The sequence below is a fragment of the Pristis pectinata genome, chromosome 19 (genome assembly GCF_009764475.1).
Source record: "Pristis pectinata isolate sPriPec2 chromosome 19, sPriPec2.1.pri, whole genome shotgun sequence".
Taxonomy (NCBI): Eukaryota; Metazoa; Chordata; class Chondrichthyes; order Rhinopristiformes; family Pristidae; genus Pristis; species Pristis pectinata.
Window position 1 is genome coordinate 4867184 of NC_067423.1, and position 25220 is coordinate 4892403.

General features: G+C 42.1%; 1 protein-coding gene across 2 annotated transcripts in view; it reads right to left on the reverse strand.

The window, feature by feature from the left end:
• Positions 1–9610: 9610 nt before the first annotated feature.
• Positions 9611–25220, reverse strand: part of cdc123 (cell division cycle 123 homolog (S. cerevisiae)) — a 34393-nt gene continuing 18783 nt past the window's right edge. Inside the window, exons 10-14 of one of the 2 annotated variants that reach the window (XR_007957800.1) lie at positions 23980–24008; positions 16791–16907; positions 13972–14109; positions 11339–11445; positions 9611–9971 (exon numbers count right to left, since the gene is read on the reverse strand). Coding sequence is in view for 1 of the 2 variants with exons in the window: in XM_052033512.1 (XP_051889472.1) it covers positions 9930–9971; positions 13972–14109; positions 16791–16907; positions 23980–24008 (326 nt within the window). In the remaining variant the exon portion in view is untranslated. The remainder of the gene's footprint in view (positions 9972–11338; positions 11446–13971; positions 14110–16790; positions 16908–23979; positions 24009–25220) is intronic. The other variant, XM_052033512.1, reaches the window with a different exon arrangement.

A 25220-nucleotide genomic window follows, 5' to 3' on the forward strand; every position in this document is an offset into this window, starting at 1 on the left:
TTCATGGCATTTATACCTTCTCCCCAATGGTAATAACGAGAAGAGGCAGGCACGGTCGTGTAGTGGGGCAGGCACGTTTTTTTTTATTACAAAATTCTCAAATAATATATATTGCACGGTAGTGTAGCGGTCAGCGTAACGCTATTACAGTGCCAGCGACCCGGGTTCAATTCCAGCTGCTGTCTGTAAGGAGTTTGTACGTTCTCCCTGTGTTGTGTGGGTTTCCTCCGGGTGCTCCGGTTTCCTCCCATATTTCAATGACGTACGGTTTAGGAAGTTGTGGGCGTGCTATGTTGGCGCCAGAAGCGTGGCGACACTTGCGGGCTGCCCCCAGAACACTCCACGCAAAAGATGCATTTCACTGTGTTTTGATGTACATGTGACTAATAAAGATATCTTATCTTATGCCACATGTATGTGTCCCTTTGACAACAATAAACTTGAACATGATAGAACACAGAACAGAACAGCACAGGAACAGGCCTTTCAGCCCACAATGTATGTGCTGAACACCATGACAAATTAAACTAATCCCTTCTGACTGCACTTGGTTCATACACCTCCATTCTCTGCATATTCACGTGCCAATCTAAAGCCTCTTAAACACCTCTATCGTATCTGCCTCCACCACCACCCCTGGCAGCACATTCCAGGCACCCATTGCTCTCTTGTGTAAAGAAAAACTTGCCCCGTACATCTCCTTTGAACATCCCCCCCTCACCTTAAGTACACGCCCTCTGGTATTTGACATTTCTACCCTGGGAAAAAAATTCTGTCTACCCAATCTTTGCCTCTCAATTTTATAAACTTCTATTGTCTCCCCTCAACTCTGACCCTCCTGATGCCTTATTACATGTCACTAATTAGGCTTATTCAACACGTTTAATGCCTCCCCCTGTCTACTTCAGTTGACAGGAAGATGGGCAAAGTGTTTTATTCTGTAAATATGCCCATAGAAGACAGATGGTAGTGGTTAATGGGTCTTTTTTTTCTTTTTCAATCCTTTCATTGGTTTCAAATTAATACAGATTAATATATAACATCAATGTTTGTACATGTAATACAAAGAGATCAGGAGAACAATCATGGCACAGATAATCATAAAGAACAATAAAATATTAAAAAAACTGTAGATCCAACAATCCCTTAGTAAATGAATATAATATAAAGAAAAAGATTTATTATATAAATTTAAAAAAAGAAAAAACCCAAATCAATAAGAAAAATTATAAACAATATAAACTAAACAGAAAAATTGCAAAAAAAAACAACAAAAAAAAAGAAAAAGGACTAAAATTTCTCAGTAGAAACAGAGCAATATTATGTCGTCAACTCTGTTCCTCCAAGTTAGAAAGTTATTGAGGGGGGATCTACACCATGTGAAAATATTGAATAAATGGACTCCAAATATCTTCAAATTTAAGCGAAGGATCAACAGTACCACTCCTAATTTTTTCCAAGTTTAAACATGATATAGTTTGAGAGAACCATTGAAAAGTAGTACAGGGTATTGGATCCTTCCATTTAAGCAAAATGGATCGTTTGGTCATTAATGTAACAAAGGCAATCATACGGTTAGCGGAAGCAGATAGATGCCAGACTCTATCCTTGGTAATCCAAACATTGCAGTGATAGGGTGAGGTTGTAAATCAACATTCAATACGTTTGAAATAATGTTAAAAATGTCTTTCCAATATTTTTCCAAAAGAGGACAGGACCAAAACATATGTGTCAAAGAAGCCACGTTTGATTTGCATCTATCACATATAGGATTTATATGGTTATAAAAACGAGCTAGCTCATCTTTGGACATATGGGTCTTATTCTGGCTGGAGGTCAGTGACTAGTGGTGTTCCATGGGGATCCGTACTGGGACCTCTGCTGACTGTGATATATATATATAAATGACTTGAATGAAAATGTGCAGGGGTGGGTTAATAAATTCACAGATGACACATAGGTTGGTGGTGTTGTGGATAGTGTAGAAGATTGCCGCAGGATACAGATTAGTTGCAGATATGTGCAGAGAAATGGCAGATAGAGTTTAATCTGACCAAGTGTGAGGTGTTGCACTTTGGGAGAGCAAATATAAAGGGACGGTACAGGCTGGATCCTTAACAATGCTGAGGTACAGAGGGATCTTGGGGTCCAAGTCCATAGCTCCCAATGAAAGTGGTTGCTCAAATTGATAGGGTGGTAAAGAAAGTGTGTGGCATACTTGCCTTTATTAGTCGAGGCACTGAGTTCTAGAATCTGGAAGTTACGTAGCAGCTTTATAAAATTCTGGTCAGGCCACATCTGGAGTATTGCATTCATTTCTGGTCACCCCCATTACAGGAAGGATGTGGAGGCTTTGGAGAGGGTGAAGAGGAGGTTCACCAGGCTGCTGCCCGGATTAGAGAGTGTGTGCTAGAAGGAGAGGTTGGACAAATTTGTTTTATTTTCTCTGGAGTGGCAGAGCTGAGGGGAGATGTGATACAAGTTTATAAGATTATGAGGGTGCATAGAGAGACATCCGGTATGTTTATCCCAGGGTTGAAATATCTAATACTAGAGGGCATGTATTTAAGGTGACGGGCACAAGTTCAAAGGAGATGGGTGGGGGAAGTTTTTATTTTTTTCTACAGAGAGTGGTGGGTGCCTGGAATGCACTGCCAGGGGTGGTAGTGGATGCAAATACGAGAGAGGCGTTTAAGCAGCTCTTAGACAGGTACATGGATGTGCAGAGAATGGAGGGAGATGGACATCGTGTACGCAGAAGGGACTAGTTTAGTTAGGCTTTTAACTACTAGTTTAATTAGTTCAACACTCCTTCAAAATCCCCTTAACAGGCAAAGTATTTTGAAGTGCAGCCTCTTGTGTCAGAGGGGACACAACAGTCAATTTGCAACCAGTGAACTCCCACGTGGAGCAATGTGATAATGATCTCACATTACCTATTTGAGTGATGTTAGTTAAACAGTGGTTACTGGGGAGGACTGTCATCCTTCCTCACCCACTGATCCTTCTCAAAATAAATGCCCAAAACAGCAGGTGAGGCTTCGTTTTACACCTCTTCATCAAAGCTGCAACTAGACAGTCAAACAGTCTCTCAGCACTCCACTGGAAGTCTTCAGGTCTCTGGAGTGGGACTTAAACCCACAGCCTCTGACTCAAACACTAAGTGCTATGCTGACACAAGAGTGGAGGAAGTGAGCAATGAATGAAATCTATGCACCAGGAGGGCGAGGAACTGCCTAAAAACTATTAGCCTGAAGATGTAAAGTTTTCTTATTAGGGGTTACGATTAAATTTTTGTGGCAATTTATTACAATGTAAAGGGAAAAATTAAAAATTTCCATTGCCAATACGCAAGACCATAAGATATAGGAGCAGAATTAGGCCATTCAGCCCATTGAGTCAACTCCACCGTTCAAATGGCTGATTTTTTTTCCAACCTCATTCTCCAGCCTTCTCCCTGTAACCCTTAACCCCCTTACCAGTCAAGACCCTATCAATCTCTGCCTTAAATACACCCAATGACTTGGCCTCCACAGCCGTCTGTGGCAACGAATTCCACAGATTCACCGCCCTCTGGCTGAAGAAATTCCTCCTCATCTCAGTTTTAAAGAGACGTCCCCTTATTTTGAGGCTGTGATACCAGACTCTCCGAGTAACGGAAACATCCTCTCCACATCCACTCTATCCAGGCCTTTGAGTATTAGGTAGGTTTTAATGAGTTCAATAAAAAGTATACAATAACTACAATAAAGAAGCCAGCTCTTTGAATGATGGATTAATAAACTACTGGGTAACAACTTCAACACATTAAAAACTGTGTTAATATGAATTTTACTGCACCATTTACATACTTCTGTCATTAAAGTGTACTTTGCTTTCAGTTCCCCCCCCCCACCCCACCCGAATATTTAAAAGTTGCATTTACTATTATCTTTGCTAAATAGACAAAGAAAATACAACCTTGCTTACTTTTCATCACCATACATGCGTTACTGCACACAAGAACAGTAAGGCGTACAGAATTGAAGTTCGAGCTCCCCCAAGTGGATGCTTTATTCTGTACACAGTGAATGTCTTCTTGGGATTACAAATATCTAAATTTTCCTGGGTTTTTTTTACATTAAGTTTAGAAAGTGTATTGTCACGAACCAGCAACAAAAGAAACACACTGAGCATGATTCAGTGTTAAAAACTATTTTATTAATCACTACTTATGATAATACGTAAAATAAAAGTAAAAATGTTAGTATGTTAGAATTCAAAAATGTTAAATCTTGAACGTTAACCCCAAAACTAAACTCTTCGTGTGTGTGTGTGACAAAGTCCAAAACTCCCAGTTCCGGAATGGTTCTTAAAGTTCAGTTCCGCAAGCCATAAGGTGAAACATGAGCAAGGGCTTCTTCAACAACCACAGTTGTCTGAAGATAAGACGTAGATGTAGAAAAACATAGAGAGAGTACATACGAAATCCAAATGTTCCACGATGGAACCCAAACGACACTTCAGTGTTTACTCGGTAGTGACTTCCTCACCCCGAAAAGCATCCGAACCGTGGTCGTCCACACACAAATACCTGTTTCCTTCTACAGGTCAGCAACAAAGTGAACTCCACCGGATTACTTCCAACTTCCATACATGGATTTCAGTAGCAAACACTGTTATTGTTTCTCATCCATCGATAGAGAAAACAAGCAGGCTGGTGTCTCTCTCCCTTCTCTCTCTCCTCCTTCTTCTAACCTCTTCAACAACGTCATTACGTCCTTTATCTTCTATTGACGTAAGCACGCCCCACACACACATACACACACACTCTCTATCTTAAAGGGACTTTCACTGAGTCCGTAACAGTATAGATATCAATGCAACACACAAAACGCTGGAGGAACTCAGCGGGTCAGGCAGCACCTGTGGAAAGAAATGAACAGTCAACATTTCAGGTCAAGACCCTTCAGCTAGACTCTTTAGGGATGAGACCCTTCAAAGTCCTGATGAAACATCTCGACCCGAATCGCTGACTGTCCATTTCCCTCTACAGAAGCTGCCTGACCCGCTGAGTTCCTCCAGCATTTAGTGTGTTGCTCCAGATTTCCAGCATCTGCAGCCTCGTGTCTCCAAGGCATCAATGCTTCAGAAATTTCCATAACACCCAAAATCAGGTGTTAGCTAGATTTTATACAAATTGCTGTCCTTTCTATAGATTTATTTTGCACTGTTCAGTGTAAGTTAACATCTGCAAATAAATTTTTAGTAAACCATTATCAGCAGTGCTAATTTAAGACAATAACTGCTAACATCCACTCCCTGTGCTCACTGAACTCCACAGTTAAAGCTGCCCTTCGATTTTAATATCCCCAACTTTGTTTTGAAATCTCTTCATTACTTACTTACAGGATGTGAACGTTGTAAGCAAGCCTGGCATTTATTTTTCATCTTAACTACCCTGGGCCATTTCAAAGGGTAGTTAAGTGTCAACCATAATGGTGGCCTCCAGAGTCATAGGCAGGATAAGAAACAGCAGATTCCTTCCCCAGGGGAAACCTGTGAACCAAATAGTTATTTTTAAAGTTAATGTCAGATGCACAAGTCCATGTGTGCACAGGTGCAATGAAAAACTTACTTGCAGCAACATCACAGGTACATAGCATCGTACGAGGAGCATTCACAAGAAATACATAAACATATTATACACAATTTTTATACGAAAGAATACAATTAGAACAAAAATGACAGTCCATTGTAGTGCAGAGTGGTCATAGTGTTGCTATACTGAGGTAGTGATCAGGGTTGTGCAGGTTGGTTCAAGAACTGAATGGTTGAAGGGAAGAAGCTGTTCTTGAACCTGGTGGTGTGGGACTTCAGGCTTCTGTACCTCCTACCCGATGGGAGCTGTGAGAAGATGGCATGGTCCAGATGGTAACAATCCAGTAAATTCACAGTCACTGCAAGCTTTTCAGTCCAGATTCATTCAACTATCTGGATGTGAATTCTACAGCTGAGCTGCTGGAATTCTAAGTCAGGTGCCCGGATCTATGGATGTGTCTGGACAATTTAGCCACCAGCCTACTGAGCAGCTTGTCTAACTGGATGTGCTGTGTATAATGAGCAGGATCCACTGAAGTAAGGTATCTTTATTAGTCACATGTACATTGAAACACACTGTGAAATACATCTTTTGTGTAGAGTGTTCTGGGGGCAGCCCGCAAGTATCGCCACGCTTCCGGCGCCAACATAGCACGCCCACAACTTCCTAACCCATACGTCTTTGAAATGTGGGAGGAAACCAGAGCACCCGGAGGAAACCCACGCAGACACAGGGAGAACGTACAAACTCCTTACAGACAGCGGCGGGAATTGCACCCGGGTCGCTGGCGCTGTAAAGCGTTATGCTAACTGCTACACTACCGTGCCTGAAAATCATTACTTGACCATTTTTAGGCTGGAATCCCTACTTCTTCTGGCTTTATTACCTCATCTAAACCTCATGGACACACTCTGCAGAGCACAGTACTACAAAAGCAATGAATGCTTCATGTACGCTGGTCTCCAAAACAGCCGGGGCAAAGATAACACAGGAAAATGAACTTAAAATTCTATGGTTTAATGAATAGCCCATCAATGTGGGTGCTTCTTAACTGTCTCCTCAGTTCTGGGGCAATCAGGGATAGATACTAAATGCTAGCGTGACCAATGACGTCTATATCCTGTGAATGAATTAAACATTTATTGGAATTATTTAAATCAAATTATTGAAACCAAACATTTTAATTCCAGGTGTCCATTCAAGACAATAGCAAATTTCAAAATGAATATTACAGTGAAAAAAAAAGACAACTTTAATCATTTAAATCTAAGACTATTTTAATTTGCCAATGACAATGAACACATTTACATGTCTGAAAGCATGGTTCAGGAGAAAGTTAGTTCATTACACCTCTCCATCACACGATACAAACCACCTTGTCAACATAACACCCTGAATGAAACTTCTTCATAAATACATTTGAACCCCAAAAATCATAGTCATACAACACAGAAACAGGCCCTTTAGCCCAACTGATCCATGCCCACCAAGATGCCCATCCCAATTGCCTGCATTTGGCCCATATCCCTTTAAACCTTTCCTATCCATGTACCTGTCCAAGTACCTTTTAAATGTTGTCAATGTACCTGCTCTGGCAACTCATTCTATATGCAGACTACCCTCAGGGTTCCTATTAAATCTCTCCCTTCTCGAACTAAACCCATGTCCTCTCATTCTTAATTCCCCAACCCTGGGAAAAAGACTGTGCACATTGACCCTATCTGTGCCCCTCATGATTTTTATACACCTCTGTAAGATCACCCCTCATTGTCCTAAGCTCCAATGAAAAAAGTCCCAACCCACTCAACCTCTCTCCATAACTCAGTCCCTCAAATCCCGGCAACATCTTCGTAAATCTCCTCTGCACTCTTTCCAGCTTAATGGCATCTTTCCTATAGCAGGGTGACCAAAACTGAACACGATATTCCAAATGCAGCCTCACCAATGTCTTGCAAAGGTCTAGCAAAATGGTCAAATTATGAAAGCATACCACTTCCAATGAACTGGACCTACCACAATCCACACCTTCTCCTCTCGTATGTTAGACTTCAGCATGTGCTTCAAAATCAGAAATGCTGCACATCAGTAATTCACTTTAATCGAAGTACTCTCTTATCCACTGCACCCAGATACAGAAGACCAAGTCAGTCTTTTCCTTGGCATCTAATTCACTGGGAACCCATCCACCATTGCACAGTGGCTACCAAAGTGCGCTGCATCATCTCACCAAACCATTTTAGGTGACGGGTCCCAAATTCACAGCTTGAAGTTCCTAGGAGGTTCAGAGCAGCAGATGTGAGGGACCGTCACCGCTTGATCCCAAGTCACACACCATCTCGACTTGGGATACGTGATGCCATTCCTTCATCTCTGGGTCTAAGTCTCTGCCGAGCAGCACTGGGAGGAGCTTCACTGAAGGAGTGCAGAGGTTCAAGTGGCCAGCTCACACCTACCTTCTTAAGAACTGTTACATAAAGACGTTAAGTACTGGTCTTGGCAGTTATTCCACAAAATGAGAGAATTAAAAAAAAGAATGCTTTGGAAATTGCAAGGAAAATAATACCCACACGAAATGGATTTGAATGCCACACTGTGCTGAATGTACTAAGTACTTGCCCTTTTAGTCCAGTTATTGCTTATGATTATACAAATAATCAGATTTGGTCGCTTTTGTAGAGTTAAAGCATTTTAAAAAGGCTCGAGTCATGCCATTGAGGATCTTAGGTAATGCACGTAAAACTCTGAAAACGTGCAAGAAGAAATCCAATGATAATACTGATGCATCGTGGCTTCAATTTTTAGTATAGGTATGAAGCAAATTTTTTAAGTGCAGAATGATTGCATGTGTGTTTGGTTTTTAATATGTAAACATTGCGGGGAATATCTACAGAATATCTACTTCCTCTATGTCCATTCCCTTATACGATGAGATGAACTATGACCTCACGATCTACCTTGTTGTGACCTTGCACCTCATTGCACTGCACTTTCTCTGTAGCTGTGACACTTACTCTGTACTGTATCGTCTTTACCTGTACTGCATCAATGCACTCTGTACTAACTCAATGTAACTGCACTGTGTAATGAATTGACCTGTACGATCGGTATGCAAGACAAGTTTTTCACTGTACCTCGGTACAAGTGACAATAATAAACCAATACCAATAATTAACAATGAAATTACTGGAAGTCCTCATTGCTTTAACAAAATTTCAAATTGTGTACAGGTCGTCCCTGTGGGTAATGAATGGGCTCCAGATTTTGTCTGCAAGTTGGAAAATAGAATACAAGAAAAATTACTTGATACGGTAACCATACTTTCACAGTATTGTATTGAATGGCATCAAAAGCACACAAGACTGATAAGAAAGAACAATTACTAAAAGTGGGGGGGGAGGGGGAGGAAACTAGTTCTGCTGTTCATATGCATGTGTGTATGTACGTTGACTTTTGAACTCAATAACATTATGGGAGCTCATTCATATGTAGACATGTCTGTAAATTGGATGTTTGTAACCCAAAGACAGCCTGTATGGATTCCAAGGTTTGAGTATCTCAAAGCAAAATACTGATGAAAGGTCACTGACTGAAACATTTAATTCTCTATCTCCCCAGAAATGCTGAGTTTTCCAGCATTGCCTTGCTTGTATTCTTACCTGGAATACCCTTATTCCACAGGGAAAGTTGTGCCAGTGTGTTCCTAGTACCTATTGTATTTTTGGCACTTGAGTGCACAATTCTATGAGGTGTACAAATATCAATTTTTTTTCCAAAATATTAATGCCCTTGGCAGGTAAAACTAGTGACATGGGTTATGTTTGTTACCTGCTTTGACAACATGGACATCATGGAAGATTCACATTTTCAATTCCCACTTTCACAAGCTCTGTTTTGAAATGTAGCAAACAGGAAATGTTAGTTACAGGAAGTTTCCTAATAAGAAATAATGACCTGTTCCAGGCCAAATCTGTCTCCCAAGGTATTTAGCAAGTGCACTGTTTTATCATAATGAACAAAGGTACAACTGAATTCACTTCCAATTTATAAAAATTTAATTTTACAGAAATTTATCACACTCATAGATACACTGACCTTTCCAATAACACATGGTTATCTTTCAGAAATATTCCACATGCTGCTCGATTTGCTTTGTAATCTTTACAACAATGCTACATCAGTCTCTTTTTTGATAAAATGAGGCAACTTTTTCCAAACTTAGTTAATTGATATCAAGCTTTGCAAAAGTGAGCATCAAGGAACTCACATAGACCTCGATTCAAAGTCAATTCAGGCCTTTTACTTGTTTTATATTTATCCCAGGAAGACTTGGGAGTTTAGAGGAGGGCTGTTATCCCTCCTCATCAGAGCTGTCTGGTGCTTGATTTCTTGTCTGGAGAGAGAAAAAGTATCAGAATTACTTATTTTTGTATTGTTCTTACTCTTTCTTGTATTGTTACCTTTTGTTTTAGGGCCTCTACACAATATTGACTTAAAGATATTGAAGATGCTGCCAAGCCTGTGAATACTATGCAAGCTAGTGCCCAAGATTTATTTGTACAGCTTTGAATAATTTCTCTCCTGACGGTTGGAGGAGTGTTTAGCTTCTGCTCCCCAGTCCTTGTAACTCTCGGCTGAAATCTCTCTATGGGGACTGCAGGAGAAAGAGGAAATGGCCTGACAACTTTTAAATTTTTAGGCTGGATCATTGGCTTGCAGACGGCCAATTTGGTGAAATTGAGGACAGCCATGCATCAAAACTCCATGACCAAATGACTTGAGAAAAATTACCATTTCTTTCTCGAGAGGGGCATCTGTAACAGATATGCCTTATGGTGTGTTAGGCCAGGACACCAAGATGTGACATGAAGAAACAAAGGTGGAGGGGGGACACTTCCCTCTCCAATTCTTCCCCTCATTACCTGACTGGAAATAGAATAATCAGGAGCTACTGCACCCTCTTCTATATGTGAACAGTTCATTTTACCTTGCTTACGACTATTCTTTTTAATCGAAAATACAAGGACCACTAATTATTTAAAGCATGTTCCTTTAATGAATAATTTATCCCAGCATTCATAAATTCTTAAACAATATGCAAGATAGAGTGACAGAGTCATACAGCACGGAAACAGGCCCTTCGGCCCAACTTGCCCATGCTGATCAAGATGTGTATCCGAACTAGTCCCATATCCCTCTAAACCTTTCCTATCCATGTACCTAAGTGTCTTTTAAACATTGTAATTGTACCCACATCTACAGCTTCCTCCATATACTTATTATGCTCTGTCTGGAAAAACTTGCCCCTCGGGTCCTTTTAAAATCTTTCTCCTCTCATCTTAAATCTATGCCCTCTAGTTTTAGACTCCCCTACCCTGGGAAAATGACTGACCATGCACCTTATCTATGCTCCTCATGATTTTGTATACCTCTATGAAATCATCCCTCAGCCTCCTATGCTCCATGGAAAGAAGTCCAACCTATCCGGCTTTTCCTTATAACTCAAGCCCTCCAGTCCTAGTTACATCTTGGTTATATCTTTTCTGCACCCTTTCCAGCTTAATACACTATAAATTTTTCCATTTATTGGAATCTGCAAACATTTCGTGCTTTCAGGATAAATATGTTGGCTTTAAATGAAGGGCCATTCAAATGCCCCAATTTGGCCTCACATTCTACACAAGTTACACACAATCTCCAAACACGAGAGCTAAAGCAACTTGTAAATGTGCATACTATGCCATATTAACATCCCCTCACCTGACTGAGAAACATTTCAGTTCATCTTTGTCTCTACTCAGGAGGCAAGATTCCAGCACAGGAGTCACTTTCTGGAGAACATTTAAGGTCCAAGTGGAACGTTGTTACTTTAAGAATGAGAAGAGAAAAGATTTGCCCAACATACTACCTTCACATTTTAAAATAATTTGATGCTGGATTTATGGAAATTTCATTTGGGCAAATAATTAGCTGGTTGTACGCTGAATGTACTCATTGTATTCTTGGGGTGTTTTTAAATACACCTGAAAGTATAAATATGATCTCAAATGTCTTCTTGGAATTCTGAAGAATATTTGGGTTAAACAGTAGAGTTTTTAAGCTCCTGTGCTGACTGCCTTACTTGGAAAACTGAAAGGTGTTATCCTCAGAAAAGAAGTAACCCCATGGGCACTATGCAGTTACTGGCAGTGCTACATTGGTACAAATAAATGTGCCTTAATTTCAGTAAAGCTGGCCAAGTATTGACATTTTCATCCCCCAATAAACTGACATTTAGGATGTTAGCTGTTAGATCCATTATCTCAGAGGTTATTAGAATGCTGGACGAGAATTTGAAAGAGCCTGCGGCAATCAGAAGCAATAAGATGGGAGACATTATTAAGAAATGGTACTGGCTAACAAGAAAACTACTAATATTCCCACTCATATTCTGTGTGTACTTTTGCTTCTTGTGTTTAACACTTCCAATTTGCAGATTTCAGTGTGTAACATAAGACTGATACAGAATAAATGAATAGATTCAAACAGCATCAAGAACATTCAGAGATAGCTCGATAGCTCATTCTTGGTTTAATTGGGAACTTTTAAAAAGTATGAAATGCCACTTAAGTGCTGCGTTGTTTCAATGTTTCTTTGCAACACTGGGTTGATTCTTTTTTTGTTAAGTGCTTGGGGTAGGAGGGTACAATGAGGCAAAAGGAATTCAAGTGATCAGCAGACTGACCAAGTCCAGGAATAATAATAGAAAAAAAAGATTAACTGGAGACATAAGAGAGACCATAGATGCTGGAATCTGGAGCGAAAAAAAACTGCTGAAGGAACTCAGTGGGTCAGGCAGCATCTGTAGAGGCAGAAGGATGGAGGTCAACACTGGGTTAAGACATCAGGACTGAGTGTGTAGAGGGAAGATGAGAGGAAGGGTTGAGGCAGGAGCTGGTAGGTGGAACTGGGTGAGGGGGGAGATGTTGGGTAGATCCAGTTTAATTTGGCATCATGTTCAGCACAGACGTCGTGGGCCAAAGTGCCTGTTCATGTGCTGTACTGTTCTGTGTTCCAAGATTCAACAAGTATTCAATGGCTTTACAAGAGAGGGAGATGGGAGACGGTGGCTGGTGGGTGATAGGTAGAGACAGATAAAGTGCTTCTGGGGCCCATTTCACTTAAGTATTGGTTTTTGCACTCTAAATCTCTTATACTAAATCCACTAAACCTACAGCAAACCACTTCTATGATTGTAATAATTTCCACACATCTTCATCACTTCTGTGCTAAATACAATCACACAATGAGCACATCTTCAAATAAGCTTTAATACTGATCTTCCCACCTATTGGTGCTAGATTTTCAGATCAAATAACAGTTCTGTTGCCCTGCTACTGGAGCACGTTACTGCATTAAAAACAGGCTTGGTGACAGAACTGATTAATTTCATTTTGTCCAACTATCCTCTAGTCGCTGCATTTTTCTGGGGAAATTATCCTGCTTTTACCGGGAGAAGATGCTGCAGTATTGGTTTTTCTCCGCTTTTCAAATATTTTTTTATTATGCTGAGTAAACGGACTTTCGTGCTGTACAATAAGCTGTCTACTGTGAATCATATGCCCAGCTGACCTCCAACTCACTGGCTGGCAGTATCGTCAATAAATAGAAGTGAGTAGATTTCTCATCCCAACAAGATTCTTTAGGAATAATTTTAAAGCACACGTTCAGTCAAGTTTTTTTGTTTACGTACACAGAGAGTGGTGGGGGCCTGGCCGGGGGAGTGGTGGAAGAAGATACGATAGTGGTGTTTAAGAGGCTTTTTGATAGACACATGAAGGTGCAGTGAATGGAGGGATATGGGTCATATACAGGAAGAAGAGATTTAGTTTAGTTTGGCATCATGTTCAGCACAGATGTTGTGGGCTGAAGGGCCTGTTCATGTGCTGTACTGTTTTGCGCTCCAAGATTCAACGTATTCAATGGCTTTACACTTTTTCCTCCTCGATATTCCAAAACATCACAGGTGATTTCCGCTATTCTTTTGACCAAAGTGGAACCCAAAATATCTCCCCTTAGTGCATTGGGTTGAATATTCTTGCAGGTCATTATCAAGCAATTTAAGATTTCCCTGAATACTAATGCATCCAGAAGCTTTACTAATGAACTCTTAGGAAAAGTGAACTAGTTCAAATGATACTCTTGGCTTAAATGCAAATTCATGCCCTTCTGATGAGAAAAATTACACACTTAACTAACAAACAGGTTTTTCTGATCCATTCACTTCACACAAGGAGGACCTTATTGCTCCCAGAAATAAAACTGTATCCTGGTGATCAGGAGTTAATTTGAATTCTAATAGTTTTGTACTTTGTTTAAACAAAGCTGATAATGCAGTTCAAAATTTGCCTTACCAGTTTAAGAAAATCAATTAGTTTATGAGCATCTTCGCCTCTTGACAAGTCCACAAAGTCCTTGGGCAACCGATAACTTAAGTAGGGGCTGGGCTGCACAGTCATTTCACTTGTGATGTAGCGGAAGACTGGAGAATCCTACAAGGGTAAAGCAATGAGTTGAAATCAGGAATAACAAAGATCATCAAATGCTGTATGCCAGTGCCCTACTCATCCATGACACTTTCCGACATGTAAAAGGATAAAAGTTCAACAGCTGAAGGTTGCTAAAATCAACTGGTTAATGGCCCGATGAAGTAGCCAAGTTAAAGATTGAAGATCAGTGATACTCAGTGCAAAGGTAAATTGGTAAAATTGGTAAGTTGGTTTATTATTGTCACACGTACTGATGTACAGCGAAAAACTTTGTTTTGCGTGCCATCCATACAGATCATTTCATCACATCAGTACATTGAGGTAGTACAAGGGAAAAGCAATAACAGAAAGCAGAATAAAGTGTTACAGTCACAGAGAAAGTGCAGTGCAAGCAGACAATAAGGTGCAAGATCATGGTGAGGTAGATCGGTGAGGTCAAGAGTCCACCTTATCGTACAAAGGAACCATTCAATAGTCTTATAAAAGCGGAATAGAAATGTAACTTTACATCAGAAACAACACGATGGAATGTTACTCTGAAACAATTCAGAGGTTTGTGCAAGGGAAGGATGATAATTATGCAGATTATGATCTTGTCCCAATTTTAATTTGAATGGATTTCCCCTTCCCAATAACATCTCCAAGCTGCAAATCAATGACATCCAATCTCTCCTTCCCCAGCTTTCTCTCACGTGACTGTAAATCAACTGTCGGAACTGGTTCCCTGCGGCTTACCCAGTGAATTCTCCCCTCACTCTGTACGTAGTAGCAAATGGATTGTCCAGGATAATTAAACTGAGACAGAACCCCATCCACCTCTCTATTCATTCCCCCCGAAAGCAGCACACTGTGGCTACATTCTGTGCCACCTACAAAATACAGTTACTAAGATGCAGGTACTGGATAGGAAAGGTTTAGAGGGATATGGGAAATGCAAGCAAATGGGATTAGTTTACATAGGGATCTTGGTCGTCATGGACAAGTTGGGCCAAAGGGCATGTTGCCATGAGGATAGGTTGAGAGAGCTAGGGCTTTTATCTTTGGAGAGGAGGAGGATGAGAGGTGACTTGATAGAGGTGTACAAGAGGCATAGATCGAGTGGACAGTCAGAGACTTTTTCCCAGTACGACAATGGCTAACACGAGGGGACATAATTTTAAGGTGACTGGAGGAAGATGTCAGGGGTAAGTTGTTTTTTTTAAAAACACAGAGAGTGGTGGATGTGTGGAACGCACTGCCGGCAGAGGTTGTGGGGGCAGATACGTTAGGGACATTTAAGAGACTCTTAGATAGCCACATGAATGATAGAAGAATAGGGGGCTATGTGGGAGGGAAGGGTTAGATAGATCTTAGAGCAGGATAAAATGTCGGCACAACATTGTGGGCCGAAGGGCCTGTACTGTGCTGTAGTGTTCTATAACTCTATGACTCTCCCAAACCCACCACCTCTACTACGAAGGAGCACAAAGCCAGCAGGCACAAAGTTTCCCTCCAAGTCACACACCATTCTACATGGAAATACATTGCCACTCCACCATGATCAGGAGGTCTGAAATCCTGGAACATTGTCCAATCAGTACCAGAAGGACTACAGTGGTGCAAGGTGGCTCACCAGCACCTTCTCAGTGGTGGTGTAGTAAGCTTGTTGAGCTACTGCCTCGCAGCTCCAGTGACCCAGGTTCAATCCAGACCTCCAGTGCTGTGGAATTTGCACATTCTCCCCGTGGACCGAGTAGGTTTCCTCCCACATCCCAAAGATGTGTGGATTGGCAGGTTAATTGGCCGGTGTGTAGGTGGGCGGTAGAATTGTAGGGAACACGGGAAGAATAGGCTACAGGGAAAATCGAAGGGGGAAGGAGATTGTTTTGTGAACTGCTGTAGACTCAATGTGCTGAATAGCCTCCTTCTAGATTGGAAGGGAATTGGGGTTGGGTAGTAGGTCACCCAAATGGGACAATGTATTACCATGCTGGGATCAGGCCCAAGATTATATCCAGCTTCATTGCTGTGGCCTTTGTGCAAACCCTTTCTGTAGCTGTGGTGTGATACATATAGTGTTGTACAACAGGATAGTGTCCTCACCACATGAGTTTATACCTCAGAGCTGCAGATATCAATTGGTTAAATAACATCCACCACTATTCCATTTTCTACATAGTAATTCTACTTTTTGAACCTGAGCTTTTAGTGATTCTGTACTCTTGAAAATGACATGCACATCTTTTACTCGAATAAAAAAATTTCCACATCAGTGTGTGGAGAAATTGGAATTCATGTCCACTCATGCATTAGATTTAGTCACTCAGCATCTCAAATAGATTTTTTGCAGAGGAAAGCACTGGATGGATAATCGGTTTGGGATAATATCCTCCAACTTCTGATTTGGGGCTGAGGGACTGTGCAGGATGCTTTACTGATACAACCCAAGTACTTCTGAACTTGGATTCCCTAATGCTGGTACCAGAAGCTGAAGTCTCACTTTTAACTACCAATCTCTCTGCTTTGATGAATGTAAGCATTTAACAAACGACAAGAAGGCAGGAAAGACAGAGGGGAGGGATGAGCTATGACATGTGTGAAATTTAGGATTTGTAGGCAAAGCTGCAACAGAGAACAGTCTCACAAAAATAGATCAAAGATCAAGAATTCATAACATGAATAAACCGTCAGTAAATAGCCTTTACCGAGTCAGCAAGGGCTCCCTCACTGATGTTGTGTCCAGAAGTCAGCTCGTCCCAGCTGAAAAGCAAGGAGTTGGTCACCTCTCCAAATGGGTTAAAATCTATGATCCACACCTTGCCCTACAAAACAAATCATGGTTTAATGATATTAATTGTGATTAAAGTATTCCTTCTAATAAAAACTTAAGGCTTGTAACCAACAGAACTGCATAGCTCAGTAAATTAACGATCTATCGCACGGAAGGTGGCACGTATGTGGAACGAGCTACCAGAGGAAGTGGTTGAGGCAGGTACATTAACAACATTTAAAAGACAATTGGAAGGTACATGGATAGGAAAGGTTGAGGGATATGGGTCAAATGGGCATCTTGGTTGGCATGGACCAGTTGGGCTGAATGGCCTACTCTAATTTCAGAGATTGCAGCCTTATTTTAGCCTAAACTGATGGATAAGTGAAAAAAGCAACAAATTCATACAGGGACAGTTAGGACAAGAGGTCCAATCAACAGCTCTAAAATTATGTGGATCCCAAACCTTACAATATGGTTGATAACTTGGATAAGATCAGGCCCTTCGAGCCTGCACCACCAATAATACCTGACCTTGTTTATTTTTCCTGCCGGTGCTTCCATTTCCCTTGACTTCCCCAAAAACACATCAATTTCAGCCTTGTATATACTGATGAGAGCTCTGAAGTTACAAATCTCAAAGGTTCATAATTGTTTGAGTGAAGAAATCTTCCATCTACGTACGATATAGATTCTATCTGCCAAGGGAGTTCACTTCAGCTATCCTGATGGCAGTCTATATCCCACCACAGATGGACATGAAGCCTGCACTCAATGAGCTATACTCTGTGGTCAACAACCTTGAGACAGGATATTCTGAGGCCCTCTTCATCATTGCTGGGGACTTCAACCAGGCCAACCTCAAGAGTGTGTTACTAAAATACTATCAGCACATCTCCTGCTCCACCAGGGGCACCGACACCCTTGACCACTGCTATACAACCATCAAAGATGCCTTCGAGCCACCCCTCGTCCTCACTTTGGGAAATCGGACCACCAGGCTGTGCTCCTGCTCCCTGCATACAAACAGAAACTGAAACGGGAGGATCCGGTACGGAGAGTCGTGCAGTGCTGGTCTGAGGAAGCAGATGAGCTCCTACGTGACTGCTTGAGATAGTGGACTGGTCCATGTTCAAAGACTCAGCTGCCAGCCTTGTTGAGTATGCCACCACCATTCACAGACTTTATCAGCAAGTGTGTGGAGGACTGTGTACCGAAGACGACAATATGGGTGTTCCCAAACAGGAAACCATTGATGAATCGAGAGATCCACTCCCTACTGAAGGCGAGGACCGCTGCACACAAATCTAGGGATCCTGATCTGTACAAGAAATCGAGGTATGACCTTTGGAAAGCTATTAGGGATGCTAAAAGACAATACTGACTCAAAATAGAGTCCTTGACCAGCTGTCAGTTATGGCAGGGTTTACATGCCATAACAGGCTACAAGACAAAGTCGGGCTGCATAGCTAACAACAGCGCATCCCTTCCGGATGAACTTAACGCATTCCATGCGCATTTTGAACAGAAGGGAAGTGGATTGTCACCATCCACCCTGACAGCCACCAATGAAGCTGAACCTGTGATCACAGTGGAGGACGTAAGATCAGTCTTCCGGAGAGTGAACATGAGGAACGCACCTGGCCCAGATGGTGTCCCTGGCCGTGTGCTCAGGTCTTGTACTGATCAGCTGGCAGAAGTATTTGTGGACATACTTAACCTCTCCCTGCTTCAAGCTCAGGTTCCCACCCGTTTTAAGAAGATCACCATCATCCTGGTACCGAAGAAAGGCAAGGTAACATGCCTCAATGACTACCGACCAGTGGCTCTTACATCCACCACCATGAAGTGCTTTGAGAGGTTGGTCATGGCACACATCAACTCCAGCCTCCCAGACAACCTGGACCCATTGCAATTCACCTATTGCCGAAACAGGTCTACAGCGGATGCCATCTCCCTGGCCCTACGCTCAGCTCTGGAGCATCTGGACAGTAAAGACACCTACGTTAGACTATTGTTTATTGACTACAGCTCTGCCTTCAATACAATATTCCCAAGTAAGCTTGTCACTATACTCCGAGACCTAGCTTGTCACTATACAAGTCCTTCTGTAACTGGATCCTTGACTTTCTAACAAACAGACCGCAATCAGTGAGGATAGGCAGCAATACCTCCAGCACAATTATTCTCAACACTGGTGCCCCACAAGGCTGCATCCTCAGCCCTCTACTCTACTCCCTATACACTCACGACTGTGTGGCCGGATTCTGCTCTAACTCCATCTACAAGTTTACAGATGATACCACCGTTGTAGGCCGTATCTCAAACAGTGATGAGTCGGAATACAGGAAGGAAATAGAGAGCTTAGTGGAATGGTGTCATGACAACAACCTTGCCCTCAATGTCAACAAAACAAAAGAGCTGGTCATTGGCTTCAGGAAAGGGGGCAGCGTACATGCACCTGTCTACATCAATGGTGCTGAGGTCGAGAGGGTCAACAGCTTCAAGTTCCCGGGAGCGAACATCACCAACAGCCTGTCCTGGTCAAATCACGTAGAAGCCATGGCCAAGAAAGCTCACCAGCACCTCTACTTCCTCAGAAGGCTAAAGAAATTTGGTTTGTCCCCTTTGACTTTCACCAACTTTTACAGATGCACCATAGAAAGCATCCTATCTGGATGTATCACAGCTTGGTACGGCAATTGCTCTGCCCAGGACCGCAAGAAACTGCAGAGAGTTGTGGACACAGCGCAGCGCATTACGGACACCAGCCTCCCCTCCTTGGACTCTGTCTTTACCTCTCACTGTCTTGGTGAAGCAGCCAGCATAATCAAAGACCCCACCCACCTGGGACATTCTCTCTTCTCTCCTCTTCCATCAGGTAGAAGATACAGGAGCCCGAAGGCACGTACCACCAGACTTAAGGACAGCTTCTACGCCACTGTGATAAGACTATTGAACAGTTCCCTTATACAAATGAGATGGACTATGACCACACGATCTACCTTGTTGTCACCTTGTACCTTTATTGCACTGCACTTTCTCTGTAGCTGTGACACTTCACTCTGTACTGTTATTGTTTTTACCTGTACTACATCAATGCACTCTGTACTAACTCAATGTAACTGCACTGTGTAATGAATTGACCTGTATGATCGGTTTGTAAGACAAGTTTTTCACTGTACCTCGGTACAAGTGACAATAATAAACCAATACCAATCCCTTATCCAGCAATCATGCCCCTTGGTTCCAGACTCTCCACGAAGGGGAAACATCCATCCTGTCAACCGTTCTTAGAATCTCCTACGTCTTAGTGAAATAACTTTTCATTCTTCTAAACTCCAGTGAGAATAGACCTGTTGTGCACAACTTTGCTTCAGAGGGCGATCGATCTCTCATTCCAGCTTCTTCCCCTCCGTCAGATTTCTGAGTGGTCCATGAACACTACCTCATTGTTCCTTTTTGTTTTGCACTATTTATTCTGTAATTTACAGTTTGTCTTTGCACTGTTCTGCTGCAGCAAAACAAATTTCACGTCATACAAGACAATGATAATAAACCTGACTGATTCTAAAGGTTGGTTAGTGACTGCACCTTAAAATTCTAGCACATTTTCTAATTTTATATAGGTCTCAAAATCCACAATGAGCACCTCTGCGCTGCCCCCTCCCCTCTCCCTTTCTATCCAAGAACTTGAACATCTACAATGGAGGTTATCCTTCTCTTGGTTCAAAGAACTGGGAGGTCACTGCATTCCTGCCAGCTTTGAGTCATTGACCCTCACAACTCAGCACATCAGAAACCAGCCTCCCCTCCATGGACTCTGTCTACACTTCTCACTGCCCTGGTAAAGCAGCCAGCATCATCAAAGACCCCTCCCACCCCAGACATTCTCTCTTCTCCCCCCTCCCATCGGGCAGAAGATACAAAAGCTTGAAAGCACGTACCACCAGGCTCAAGGACAGCTTCTATCCCGCTGTTGTAACACTATTGAATGGTTCCCTAGTACGATAAGATGGACTCTTGACCTCACAATCGACCTCTTCATGGCCTTGCACCTTATTGTCTGCCTGCACTGCACTCTCTGTAACTGTAACACTTTATTCTGCATTGTTGTTGTTTTACCTTAAACTACCTCAATGCACTGATGTAATGAATTGATTTGTATGAATGGTGTGCAAGACAAGTTTTTCAACTGTACCTCAATGTATGCAACAATAATAAACCAATTTAAAAAATTTAAAGCACACTCAACAAAACAGATGGGAGGAGCACAACATCAAGGAGCCTCAATGCTCCACATTCTCCATCAGGCACTGGCCCACTTGAGGAGAGGTGCTCTCTGCACAAAGCCAGTGAGTGCAGGATGTTTGGGGAAGAACCTCTGCCAACAGGCAGCTGCCCTGAATCATATGCTCCTTCTGTCGTCCCAGGACTCCTGAGTAACCTCAGGGCCCCCGTACAAATGTGTGGTTGAGCCTACCCTTGAATCCACTGCCAACAAGCACCAGATGACGACGACAAATTCCACTTGCTCACAGCAACAACAGTGCATTGTGTCTGCAAAGGCAAGATGACGCAAATTGCTTTAGTTCCCTGCAGAAATCACAGGGCTTTCTTCTTCTCCCCAGGTGCTGCCTTTGATCTTGAGGAAGCAATAATGGGTTGCTCGTCATCCTGAGTTTTACAAGTTGCACCTTCTGGCAAGTGACTTCAGGTTTGGGAACAGATGGCTCGCGTGACCTCTGTCAGTTAAGCAGCTCTGGACAGGTTCATTAAACAACTTCAGAGAGAGATTCTGCAATTATCTTGCAGTCAAAGGCATTAATTATACAAACCAAAAGTCACAGGTTCAACTTTGAGCATATGCTGAGGTAGTTGACCTCAGGCAGAGCAGGGATTTGGGGTGGCAAAAGGGCCAATACCTGTGCAGAGGGAGGATAGGAAATACAGCTCGAGGTCTTGCTTCAATTGTAATCTAGTGGCCCCTTTGGAAAGCTTGTCAAAGTGCTCTTTAAAGAGGAAGAGCCTGGAGAAGCTCACAGTTCATAAACACAAGAGAAACGGACACTTGGGCCATACTGCTGGAGAGAGACCTAGGAGCAACCTGCCTGGTTGTTTCGTAGGATGAAGGGGTTCACATACGAGGTAAGGTTAAAGACACAGAACAGTACTGCACAACAGCAGGCCCTTTGACCCACGATGTCTGTGCTGACCGATGTCAAATTAAGCTGCACATCTGCCTGCATGTGGTCTACATCCCTAAATCCCCTGCTTGTTTCATGTGCCTGTCTAAATGCTTCTTAAACCTTGCTAAAGTTGAGTAGGTCAGGCCCATACTCATTGTAGTTTAAAAAGAGTGGTGATTTTATTGAAATACAAGATCCTGAAGTGGATTGACAGGGCGGATGCTGAGAGAACATCTCCAGAAGGAAGGGTAGCTTGAACTATGGGGCATAGCTTCAGAACTAGGGCCAACCATTTTAAGATATCTTTATTGGTCACATGTACATCGAAACACATAGTGAAATGCACCTTTTGCGTAGAGAGTTCAGGGGGCAGCCCGCAAGTGTCGCCACGCTTCCGGCGCCAACATAGCATGCCCACAACTTCCTAACCTGTACGTCTTTGGAATGTGGAAGGAAACCCACACAGACACAGGGAGAACATACAAACTCCTAACAAGCAGTGGCGGGAATTGAACCCGGGTCACTGGCACTGTAATAGCATTACGCTAATCGCTACACTACCGAAGGAGGAATTTCCCCAAGTCATGAATCTTTGGCATTCTCTATCTGAGGGAGCTGTGGAGGGAGAGTCATTGAATACATTCAAGGAAGAGCTTGACAGACATTTAAACGGCAAAGGGAGTCAAAGGGTACGGAGTGAGCAGGAAAGTGGAGTTGAGGCCAAGGTTGGATCTGTCGTGATCTTATTGAATGGCAGTGTAGGTTTGGGGGGTCAAGTGGTCAATTCCTGTTCCTAACTTTATTTATTTATTCCAGTATGTTTAAAAAGAAAAGTGTTGAACGGAGAAAAAGGAAAGCAGCAGAACACGTTACAAATTAAACTGTTAAAAAAAACATTCTCTTGTGCTTCAAGAACACAAGTAGAATGCTGTCCGTCACACCCGAGACATCCTACATTGATTATGATTATCACACTCACTATTACCAGTCGCTGGCATAAGCCAGCAAGACTTTCTTTTGAAATATCAATCTAATACTGTTCAATAGGGAAGTCAATTAATGAGAGTAAACCTTCCAAGACAGTTAACCCTGATTTGGCTGGGATATAGTATCTTCCACTGGTTCGTCTCTTTCAAACTTCATCTGCCTTCCAGCACCCACTTACTTGAGTAACCCACCTCCAGAACCTCCACCTGCTCTGTGCCGGGGTATCCAAACCTGCAGGGCCACTTTCAGGCTGGAGTGGAAGACCGCAAGTCAAAGTTGCTGCCGGCACTTCCAGACCGCAGCTAGTTAACAGTTACAGGTTACTGGTCGCCGACAGTGGCATTAAACACTGCACAATGCTTGCATCACCCCAGTGCTCAAAACTCTACCCACTGAGGCTCAAAGATACTGTGGGCCTCGAACAAAGAAGTTCAGAACTTCAGCGTTGACTGTTAAGTCACAGGTTCTGATTTAACTTGACTGCTGCTGGAGACTCCGAATCCACCTTCCTCTAGAGAGAAGGCTCCTTTAGTATTTTTCTATTGTCGATTGCTTCTCCTGCTGCCAATGTCTTCAGGCATCCCTGTGCCCAACCATTCCAATGATGCCTTGGGCTTCCAGTGCAGTACAATGTCCAAGCCTGAGCCACTGGGGTAACTCAAGAGTTGTGTGGGCCAGATCTTTGCCCTCTCTCCAAGACTGTCCCTTCAGCTGAAGTCCCTTATCCTATCGGAACCTTTCCTAGTCCCTGGCTCTCATTCTCCCTCTACTCAGCCTCCAAGTTTCCACAGCAATTTGGTGCAAGTCTGAATTTGCTCATCACTTCTTGGTCAGATTTGGTGAAGGGAATTCAACAGAAAAAGTGCAAACATATAGATAGAAGGAGATACATTATCCTCAGCAATGGAAAGCCACTGTATTGTTTCCATTTCAGTTGAGATTACATACCTGACTGTCTCTGTATACATCAAACACAACTGCAAACAAAAAAAATAAGGGGTAAGACTTCTGAAGCACCTGATGTACACTTTAACCATGAATAACATTTTAAAAAAATTATTTTCACATCTAAACCTATAATCAATTCTGTAAATATGTTATAATGCAAGTATTTAATAGCAAACTGACATTTTCTACTGTAGCATACAACAAGTCAAGGAAGCCTTGATAATGTAATCACAAAGTCAGGATCTTGTAAAAAAAAATTATACATTAAACTTGATTGCAAAGCAGTTTAAAATAATTACAACAGCTGTAAAAATCTCATTCTGTTCTCAGACAGCTTTGCGCACTATTGTGCACTGCCTGACTCTTCCTCAGGTGAGCTGTGAAGCTTTATCCTACATGCCCAGAACATACAAGATCGTATACTCAGAGGCAGGATTTAGAACATAGAACATTACTGTTAAGTTACTTTGATAAGGTATTATCAGAATATTAATATCCAGTTACAGAGTATCGTTCTACACCTTCCAACTGCTCGTAAATATGCCAATGTTTCAGTTTAAATAACAGATTTCAGTCAAAATTACCACAACATAAAACATTGAGGTCTTTGCTCTATTTCAACACTATCATTTCCAAAGTATTTTGAAGTTCTTATAAAAGGAGTTTGGATTCAGCTCATTACTTGTGCAAAAAATAAGCGCTGGAGGAACTCAGCTGGTCAGGCAGCATCCATGGAGAGAAATGGACAGTCGACGTTTCGGGTTCAGACCCTTCATCGAGTCCAGATGCAGGGTCTTGACCCAAAACGTTGACCATCCATTTCCCTCCACAGATGCTGTCTGATCTGTTGAGTTCCTTCAGCAGCTCGTTTTTTGCTCCAGATTCCAGCATCTGCAGTCTTGTGTGTCTCCACTACTTGTGCTTTGACTTAACAATTTTAGCCTGTACATGACAAAACTTCAGTGTTTATACGAGTTCAATGTTTGAAGATTCTGTTGCTGATGCCAGAAAATATCCGGCATTAATATCATATCATTTTCTGGACATGTTCAAAATTACCAACTTTATGAAAACTCAAAAAGAATCTTGAAGAATAAATGTAAAACTTTAAAAAATAATGTAATGGTATTGGCAGTAACTGCAGACCAAGTGCTTCAAAAACTGCTGAGAACAATAAATTAGGTTCCAATTTAGTACTTTACATTGTAACTGGCACTTTTAAACTTGGCAATTGCTTTCTA